The sequence below is a fragment of the Macadamia integrifolia genome, chromosome 9 (assembly GCF_013358625.1).
Source record: "Macadamia integrifolia cultivar HAES 741 chromosome 9, SCU_Mint_v3, whole genome shotgun sequence".
NCBI classification, from domain to species: Eukaryota; Viridiplantae; Streptophyta; class Magnoliopsida; order Proteales; family Proteaceae; genus Macadamia; species Macadamia integrifolia.
In genome coordinates this window covers 4,663,047-4,672,992 of record NC_056565.1, presented here as the reverse complement: position 1 = coordinate 4,672,992, position 9,946 = coordinate 4,663,047, and the positions used below count along the sequence as shown (strand labels likewise).

Below are 9,946 nucleotides of genomic sequence, written 5' to 3'. Positions count from 1 at the left end.
GAAGCAAGACCAAATCATAAAACAAGTGTCTTAGTTCAGGGTGAGCCAATGTCCCAACAAGCAACTGGAATTCAAGAAAAAGATGATGGTGGACCAGGTGGTAGGATGAAAAGATGAAAAGCATTGTGGAGAAGAAAAGGAAATAAAAAAGGCAAACAAGGTATCTGTACTATAACATGAATTTTTTTTAAGTTTTATTGCATTTACTGAAAAAATAAATAAATAAATAAATCATTATTATTTGATCATAGAAAAAAATAGACTCCATTTGAAAGCAACAAAACAACATCTATTGAAGCAATAAGTCAACCGAATTCGTTGTCATGCCAGCTATCTTCTAGTGATACAATGCAATTTGGGCATCCCCTTACATCTTTTGGTTCCCATCTTATTCTGCTTTAATTGCAATTTAGAGAAGCCATCAAAGTTGTATTCATATTAATGATTTATGAATATTTTTGCAGAATTTAGATGTCCCATTGAATCAGCAATCCAACCCGGGTAATGAATATTACTTGAAAGAGTGGTTTAGTGCATGGCATCATAATGGGTATCAGTTATCTTGGAAATTGATCTAATATCAAGATGAATCGGCATGGATCAGCTCATATTGAACAGTTTTATTTTTGATTTCGTAAAAAAAAATTGGGTTTTCTTATCGTTTGACTCTTTGTCCATACTTGTGTTGATGCTGTTCGCCTGTATCAAACAGTCCAACCCCAATACCTTAGGGCTCAAGGCTAAAGTCATGATATGAAAGAAAACGTTGGGAGAAGCAAGGTCTAAAACTGGGGAATGGTCATGTGATCCGGAAAAACTGATACCATTATGATATCAATCTGGATTGACCTGGATTGGATTGTATTTGATAGACTTCCCTTTTTTTCTTTTTAATCAGTTTTTATTATGATTTTAGCATTGGACCATACATGCGTAATGGCACCAGAAAAGTCACGATCGGAGGATTGATTGAGGCCGATACCATTCCTTTCCAATTGACACTCATCGACCCGATTCTAGTTTTAGAGCCGGAAAAGTGAGAAAGAAAGGAGGAGGGCGATTGATATGATGTGTTAATTAAAAAAAAAATGATAAATAAATACTTATTGGTCTTTTGGGATTTGATTTATAAAAAAATAAATAACAATTTTTTCACATGTTTACCGAGGACAAACAAAGGACTCTATAGCGTTGGAAGATAACGGCAGGGGGACTTGTTTTCCCTTCCGTTTTCATTAAATGCGTGTCACATTGTGACTGTATTAGGACGATAGTGATGGTCATTATATTAAGTCCTTGTAGTGTTTAATTTTATTTAAAACTAAATTGGAATTAAAGTCTTTGGTGAGACTAAGTTGTCAAATTATGGTCCACAATCCTTGATTATATTAGGGACCCAAGAAAACTAGATTTTATACTCTTCATAGAATCTAAACTTGTGAGAAATAAGAAACTTACCCAAATGTGTGATAGCCTTTGAAACTCATTTAATAAGAATCAATATCCTTAAATCCACACAAAACAAGTAATGACCAAATATCCACTTCTAGAATCACAACCCACTGTCCAAAACCTAAAGAACTATTCTCGAGCAAATTTTAACCAAACCCAACTCATTACCAAGACATTAATCCACTATTTTAAATATTGGGATCGGATTGACTAAATTTGGATCATAATTGGTCAAGGCCGATCTAGAAACTAGGGTTAGGGCTTATTACCATTCTTCACTGATCTTGATCGATTCCAATTTAATCCAATCATGGTTATTGTTATTATTGATTTTGAGTTTCGATCAATGTTGATGCAGATCTTGATTCCGATATTTATTATCTATATTCAACGATTTTGCCTTGAATTCAATAATAATAATACAAAAAAAAATTACCCTTAATAAGAACCATCCCACCAATACAACTAATTTGATATAAATATCTAATTCCACAATTCAATCAAAATTGAAGTCTTTCAGACCAATCCTGAATCTGGGTTTTGTAATCTTTCAGTTAACCACAATTTTTTTTGAAATTAGGGTTTATCCAGATCAAATCCAAACTGATCCGATCATACAATGCAATGCCATTAAAGTGTCAATTTGATACCAATATCGAATACTGATATTGAAAACCGATTAATTAAGACCATACCTAATATGTACCAAAAATAATACTATATTTCTCGATTTGGTATGGTATCATATGTATTGGATTGTTCTGATTTTCTTATTTTTAACTGAATATCAAATTATCAACTTTTACCAAAACATTGAGATAAAATTGAGTTTGTTATTGTTATTGTTGTAGAAACTTTATAAAATCTGACGAGGTAGTGCCATATTGTTATTGAAAATTTAAGTGTTCAATGTACGGTTTCGATATCTACTTTCTACTCTCTACCCTTTGTCTTCACTAAAATCGTATCGAAATACCAAAATCATACCGGTTGACACCCTTAAATAAACCCTTAAATAAGTTAAAGCCACCTCCATCCTTGTGGCTCATTAATTATAGTTAGTTGGTGAGTTCGTCCCATTATTACCCAAAACCCTTCTCTGCCTTTATTGTCTAGACCTTCATTGCTTAAATTGTCTCACCTCCTCACTTCTCCTCACCTCCCTAACCCTTTCTAAAGCTTTGGAAAGACGAAACCAAAGGAACCCAAGAAAGGAGTAAGGAGAAGAGCAATGGCGATCACCAAAATCACATCCTCCGGCCTAACCATAGCCCTCTTCGTCGCCTTCCTTGTTTCATTTCCCATCGCATCAGCTCAAGCTCCATCGATGTCACCAGCTGGAGCCCCCACTGCGGCGGCACCGTCCGGCGACTGCATGACAGCTCTGCTTACCATGTCGCATTGTTTGACTTATGTGGAGACCGGAAGCAAATTGAAAACACCAGACAAAGCTTGCTGCCCTGAATTAGCAGGGTTAGTGGATAGCAATCCGGCCTGCCTTTGCCAGCTTTTTGGTAACACTTCAAGCTATGGATTCACACTAGATAGGAACAAGGCCTTAGGGCTTCCTAAGGTTTGTAAGATCACCACACCTTCACTAAGCTTGTGTGCAGGTTAGTATGTCAAAACTTTGCTTTTCTACAAGGGCTAGTGTTGATTTTGGTACTTACCCATTTGATCTGGACCTTTGCTTTGTTGTGGGTCTGGGAAAAAAAAGGGTGAGGATGGGTTTGGATTGGTAAAAATCCATTTTTTGTTAATCATTTTTTATTAATTTTTTTGATGCAGAGATAGGGATCCCAATTGGAGCTCCAGTAGCAAGTGAAGCACCAGGTATTTATTTATAGTTATCTTTCATATTCTTCTTGGGTTATTTTAAATATGATGAGGGCCCCTCCATGTTTTGGAAACTGGGTTTTGCTTGGGATCAACAAATTTACTGTGATAGATCTTTGGATGCTTTTCCTGCTTCATGACTGGTGAAGGAGATGCAGTTTAGTTTAACTCTCTCTTTTGAGAATTTAGATTGGAACCTAATTCTTTCTCAATTTAATCTCAAAACTTATTTTGTCTCAATTTTTTTATTATTTATTGATTTTCGAATAATGGTTGAAAACTGTAGGTGCATCACCCCCAGCAGAAAGAATTATAGAGGCACCAATAGTTTCTCCATCAACAACAAAGAATGGTGCTTCAAGCAGTATGACAGGATTTGATCTTCTCTTCCTCACTGGTCTATCAAGTTTGGCTCTTCAATTTTTTTTCTGATGAGGAACTTTCAGCATACTTGTGTTTCTTAAGGAATTAAAAGTTAGATCATTTATCTTCATTACAATTGTAATGACCAGAAGACATATTCACTGGAAAAATTACTTATTGTAACCTTAATTTGGCATTATTTATATCCTTGTAATTCATTTCATTGAAATAGTTTGTATTTGCCCCTTGATCTCTGTTTGCTTTGGTTATGCTCATCTTCTGTTTCTTTTATCTTTTTTTCCGTATGGTTTCCTGTTCTCAAATGGAAAATGGGAACATGAAACCTCAACACTCAATAGCTGTACATGAGAGAGAGAGAGAGAGAGAGAGAGAGAGAGAGAGAGAGAGAGAGAGGTGTGAATTCAAAGCACAAGCGGTGGATAGTTTAGGTATTAAATGGAAGCATGGCATCTAATAAGGTGGCGGGTGGAATTGGAATTTCGTTGCCACACATCACATGCCATCAAGTGTTTGAATTCAATGCTAAGCATGTATGCTCATACTCCTAACAACCAGTGTTGTCTAATTTACTTATGCGTCAATGCCTTTAATGGGGTCAATATTGAATTTGCCAGTTGTCACATTGTGGGAGAATGGGACCACAGATTGGGTGGATCCATTTATGTGGTTTGTTAGAAAAACCCGAAATGAAACTTCCGTGCCTTTACTCAGAATTTTCCAACTTAAAACTTCATTTATTATTCTCTTATAAAAGCAAACTCACAAAGTCATACCTCTCTTTCATTGCAGATGATTTAAAATTCTTAAATTACCTTTAATTCCCTCTTCTTGAACGAGAGTGAAAAACATACCCGAATCTATATCTTTTGAGAAGAAATACCTCTAGCCTGAAACCTCTGTTCTAGAAGAACTCAACCTCATAAATCGATTTACAAAATGAGAGAACCTAAGATCATATCAATCCACATCAATTCCCATAAAAAAATCAATGTAGGATCAACCTTTATAAACTGATATAGGATCATAACATATATTCCAAAGAGATCCTTAGTTCCTAGTGTGGTTATGTACACTGTGACACTGGGATTGTGTTTGGAAGTTAAAATATATATATATATATATATATATATATATATGAGTCCCTGTACCTGTCTCTCTCCTCTCATAATTGTGGAAAAATATATCATTTTATATAAGAGGGGGAGGAGAGAGAGACTTACAGAGGTGCTAACATACTCCATGCAGCCCGTCAGCTTCTTCCTCTTATTTATTTTTTTATTTTTTTTTATAAGACATTGTTCTGTCCGAGAGCTTTGATTTTCCTGCCAGGGCGTAACGTACGCTCCAGGACAGAAAACAATCTCCATTTCGTTTATATCATTATTAAAAATTTCTCACCCCTCAGATGAGAAAATTGGAGAACATAGTTTTGGCAGATCCATACCGTAGACAGCCCAGTACCAATCTGGATTCCAATTCCTGGTTTTTAATCACTAGAAGTCGATAAACCTATAAAAGCATCCTCCACAAAATTAGCAAGTTGATACAATTTGACTTACTCTGTTAAATGTAACTCAACAGAGAAATAAGACCCTACCAATGTTTTCAAATTAGGTAAATGTAGTTATAGAATTACACTGGCAAAGCTCCCCTGCCCACAGAGCCTTGTACAGACTTAATGACTCGATCTGCTGATCAGATACCATCCGATCATCAGTTTCTTGAGGATACAACCATCCCCAATTAGTTTCAACTAGAACTGCAAATGATAGTGCAGAAGATTGCTCGAATTGCTAGCCATTCACATCATACAATTTCCTACCCTAAACAACATTGGCAGATTCATGACAACCATTAGAAATGGCAGAAGACCATACTGCAAGGAGTTCAATTATGTTGATTACAATTTACAATGCATTTAGACCTATATACATCCAATGTATAGATATTCTGAATAAAAAGGGAAAACAGTTGTTTCTCTTATGATCTTTGCTACAGCTATTACTAATACCACACCACCAAAAAATGTGTATATCTCACTGTTGTTCATCTCCACCAGAAAGTAACCATGCAATATATTCTGCTCCCTGGATCGAAGCAGAATCAAACTCACTAGGTGGGGTTACCCTCTTCCGTAGCAAAGTCTCCACACTAGGGCATGCCCTTTTACGCCCACCTCTTGGCCGTGATCGGAATAGTTCATCAGACTCCACAAAATCCCCCTAGACATAAATCAAGAAAATCAAGGTGATCAGCCTAATTTTTGCAACATGTTCAACAAGTAAGAAACCAAATTCAACCTCAAAACACAGCATGCAACACAGTTGAAGGTTCACATCTAGAGACTTACATGAACATAAGTATGAATTCCAGATTTCTCATGATTATCCCTAACATGTTTATATGGGAACTCCATGTCGCATCCATGAATTCGGCAGGGAAATGGTCTGACCTCAAGGTGTGATGCCTTTATGTGTTGTTTAAGATTTGATTTCTGCAAGTAACAGCAAATAATTAAATACTGTTATGTCGATTCCATAAACAACTGAAAATGTCTAAAAGAAGAAAATCTGATTGGTACTCTGGTTCCCTCTAAAGGCAATGCTACTAGGGAAAACATGGGATTATTTTTATACTAATACTGTTATTTCAATATTAGAGTAAAAAAAAAAGGAAGTATCAAGGTTCTTAATTCATTTCCACTATTTTGGTCCTTTTTGTGGGGATTTTTTTTTTTTGGGTGGGGGGGTGGGGGGGAGGGGGTGGGTGTGTGGAGCAAGGAGGAATTACCAAAAATAACTTTGATCTAGAATAAGATAACCACCACAGGCAGATCAACTAAGAAATAGATGTTAAAAACTGAGTTTCTTCTGGAAGGTTTAACAGACTGAAAACAGGGAACAAAAACGTAATGTTGAAAAGAAAACAAGATAGTCTTACAGTTGTGAATGTGCGTTGACAACTGCTGAAACTGCATTTGATATCACTAGATGAAACTCCAGCTTCATGCATCCGCATATGCCGCTTGATATTTTTCTTCAGATGCTTTTGTCCACAAACCTCACAGGTAACATGTTGGTGGCATGACTGGATATGGGCTTTAAGGCATTCATCATTGGTGAAGTGTTTCATACAGCCTGGCTCCCCACAAACCACTTCCACAGTATCTAGTTTGACTGTAATGATAAAGATCATCAGCATAATTAACATTGCAAGAGTTGCAACAAGCTAATACAAGATAACCTATTCTCACAATTGGTAACAGAAAATGAAGCAATGGAAACTGATCTCCACAGGGAGCTCTTGATACACTTAATATCCTTGTAACAGATGGGATCAGTCTAATATCAAGAGAGGGGAGGGGATAGGGGAGGTTGATCAGTAACATAATTTTACCATGAGAATCCTCATGCTTCCTCAACTTTGATGCAAATTCAAACACCTTTCCACACTCCTTGCAAACATGCTGCTTTTGACCCCCAGAGTTGCAAGAGGAAGACACTTGTTCTTCATGAATCTCGTTCACATGGCGCTTCATATTACCCTGAAATGCAAATCTACGAGTGCAGTTCTCTACGGGACAATTAAAAAGCTTCCCTTGGTGCTGGAACAGGTGACGGGTCAAGTGATCTTTTCTCCTGTAGCTTAACTGGCAGTCACCAACTGGGCAAGTAAACGGCCTCTGCAGAACACGTGCACAAGATCAAGCTCTATAATAGATTTTGATGATCTGGTCATAATAAAACTAAAAAATAACAAATCTTAAATCCTTACGACTGAGACAGTGCGTGACTGAGGCTTGCTTGATGGAGCTTCTCAGGAGGTCCCCCACCTGGTACTGGTCCATTCAAGATTAAGTGCACAAAGCCTCTCGCATTTTGGAGTTCTTCAAATGGGATCCAATGCTTCACACTGACATCCACTGGTTTCCACAATAATCTTAATCATTAGAAAACATAGCAACACAAAAGAGAAGAGGCAGGGAGAGAAAGAGAGACCTAACTACAAGAACAAAAAAATTGCCTAGGGAAAGCAACAGAATTTCCAAAAAATAGAAAAGCACAAATGACCCAACTACAAGAACAACAAAATTGCTTAGGGAAAACAGCAGAATTTCCAAAAAATAGAAAAGCACAAATAAAAAAGAGGTCATGCTGCCAAAAGTACTTTTACTCAAAACAGTTCTGTTGCTCTACCAAGCATGCAATAATGGATATATACAACCTTTTTCAACGGGCCAATTAATTTCATTGAAAAACTTACAACCTCATGGCCATATCTGAACCATTATGCCAATAACTAATATCTTGTTGGACAGTTTTTAGGTTACTTTTTTCAATTGAACAAGTCATATACAACTTATTTTTAGAATCAACCTCGTATGATGCTTGATTAGATAATTAAATCTTCCAGAATGCATGTGTAAACAATGTGCACCAAACAAGACGGTGCCACCACCAAACCTAGTTTTAACAAGTTGCACCACAACCATGAAAATAAAATGGATTTTGGACATTATTTACACCACCACCACCCACAAAAACCAAAAATGTTTCCCTTTACTTCAAGTGGGAAAAAAAAGTTTTTAATAGGGAAACATATAAACCCCCCCCCCAAAAAAAAGTAACAAAAATCTGACACCATTGAGATTGTGTAAACACAGCCTATCAACGATCTGGTAGTACCAAGCCCCAACGATCGATGCCCACAAAGGAAAAAGGGTTAAAGAAAAGAATATGAAAACAGACCCAGTGATAAGCAACTCAAAATAAAAAGTTCAACACTTTAATGCTGCTGCGCATCATCAAGTCATTATTAGCAATTTCAGAAAGGAATATGATGCTAAAACTTCAGCACACACACACACACACACACAACAAAAAAAAAAGGAGGAACGGAGAAGGTGAAGGCAAGGAAAATTGTAAGGAACATGAAATACCTCAAGCGAATGACTTTGCATATGTTGCTTCAAATATGCCGGTTTCTTAAAGCTTGCACCACATTCTTCACAAGTATTTGACTTCTGCTCCTCCATTCGTTCATTTCCATCGTCGCTCTTCTCAATCTCATCCTAAATTGGGGAAGAAAAACAGGTACAGAAGAGGAATGAAACACCCCAATTAAACCCCCTTGATTATACCATCTCCACCAACAAGAATGAACAGTAAATTGAAACTTAGAACATAAAAAAATGCGAAAATTCCATGATCTTTCAGCTTCAAGAACATAGAAAGGGAAAGAGGTCAAACCTTATGGTGGGCAAGAACATGCGAGGTGATGAGCGACTTCTTGGATCTACAAATGCCACAATACTGGCAGTAATAGCGCCTTATATCCCTGAAAATAGGGCCTTCTCTCTCCGTTCCTTCCATCACCACCAAATTTCGATTTGCTTGAAGACTTGAACTGATCTCTCTTCCCTGCGTATAGATCAGGAACCTCCCCTTCCGGCCGATCGAGTGTCTCAAGCACATGTAAGAGCTTGGAGACTCTTCCCTAAGAAGAAGATGTGTAGCCCTAATAAGATGAGATGGAATCTCGTTTCCCGGTTATATAGGAATAGATATGGACTTGGACCGGCGGTCGGCCCAATATTCGAATAGAGATTTTGACATTAGGGATTCCGATTCCGTTTCCGTTTCCGTTTCCTAATCGCCGTAGTCGAGGGTTTCGATAAATCGGAGTGATTCCTCGTAGTCTCTTCAATATCTTCGTTTATAACTAAGAGTGTGTTTGGAAGGTCACAAAAAGGAAAATGGATCATCATATCATCTCGGGTCTTAGAAGGTTCAGTGGTAGAGAACCAGAGAAAGCTTTCACTTTTGAAATTTAAAATTGCCTTAAAATTTATGTAGTCCTCGAAAGGTAGCATTGGCTCCTGTGACATGTGTAGTAGGGGTGTCAACCGGTCGGGCTGATTCGGTTTCGATCAGGCTTAATCGGACTTGAAGACTTTCAAAGGCTACACTTGTCTGCCCATTTAATTAATCGAGCTTAGTTATTGAGGGTATGGTATACTTTATATTCGGTCGGTCGGTCTCGGGCTATAATCGGGCTTTAGTCGGGCCTTAACCGGGCTACGGACATGTTTAATGTTAAACGGGCTTTAACCGGTTTTTAAACGGACCTTCTTTAAAATGTGCTCTTATATTCCAGCCCACTCGTGCAAACCCAAAAAATTGACAATAAATCAATAAATGATACCAAATATAACCATTATTTAAAATGTGAACATGTCTTTTACTTTTTAGTTTTTATTCTTTAATTTGGGGGT

General features: G+C 37.2%; 2 protein-coding genes across 2 annotated transcripts; one reads left to right on the top strand and one right to left on the bottom strand.

Annotated features, from left to right (window-relative positions):
- The first annotated feature begins 2,570 nt into the window (after positions 1-2,570).
- On the top strand, positions 2,571-3,901 carry LOC122089433 (non-specific lipid transfer protein GPI-anchored 2-like). The gene is made up of 3 exons (XM_042659172.1): positions 2,571-3,065; positions 3,241-3,285; positions 3,575-3,901. Exons 1-3 carry the CDS (start codon positions 2,684-2,686, stop codon positions 3,718-3,720), a joined length of 573 nt encoding a protein of 190 aa, XP_042515106.1. The 5' UTR covers positions 2,571-2,683; the 3' UTR covers positions 3,721-3,901.
- Positions 3,902-5,526: 1,625 nt separating this feature from the next.
- LOC122089432 (transcription factor IIIA-like) lies at positions 5,527-9,185 on the bottom strand. Its single transcript, XM_042659171.1, has 6 exons — positions 8,922-9,185; positions 8,612-8,743; positions 7,069-7,354; positions 6,613-6,848; positions 6,023-6,166; positions 5,527-5,894 (listed from the first exon to the last, which is right to left on the bottom strand). Exons 1-6 carry the CDS (start codon positions 9,144-9,146, stop codon positions 5,709-5,711), a joined length of 1,209 nt encoding a protein of 402 aa, XP_042515105.1. The 5' UTR covers positions 9,147-9,185; the 3' UTR covers positions 5,527-5,708.
- Between the last annotated feature and the right edge of the window lie 761 nt (positions 9,186-9,946).

What these genes read in the sequence shown, in the direction of transcription:
- LOC122089432 (XM_042659171.1), bottom strand. Translation starts at nt 9,146, where the DNA reads ATGTGCTTGAGACACTCGATCGGCCGGAAGGGGAGGTTCCTGATCTAT. An exon ending in GAAGCATGAGGATTCTCATG is followed by an intron (nt 6,849 to 7,068) that starts GTAAAATTATGT and finishes TTATCATTACAG; the next exon opens with TCAAACTAGATACTGTGGAA. An exon ending in GAATTCATACTTATGTTCAT is followed by an intron (nt 5,895 to 6,022) that starts GTAAGTCTCTAG and finishes ATTTATGTCTAG; the next exon opens with GGGGATTTTGTGGAGTCTGA.
- LOC122089433 (XM_042659172.1), top strand. Translation starts at nt 2,684, where the DNA reads ATGGCGATCACCAAAATCACATCCTCCGGCCTAACCATAGCCCTCTTC. An exon ending in TTCACTAAGCTTGTGTGCAG is followed by an intron (nt 3,066 to 3,240) that starts GTTAGTATGTCA and finishes TTTTTGATGCAG; the next exon opens with AGATAGGGATCCCAATTGGA. An exon ending in AGTAGCAAGTGAAGCACCAG is followed by an intron (nt 3,286 to 3,574) that starts GTATTTATTTAT and finishes TGAAAACTGTAG; the next exon opens with GTGCATCACCCCCAGCAGAA.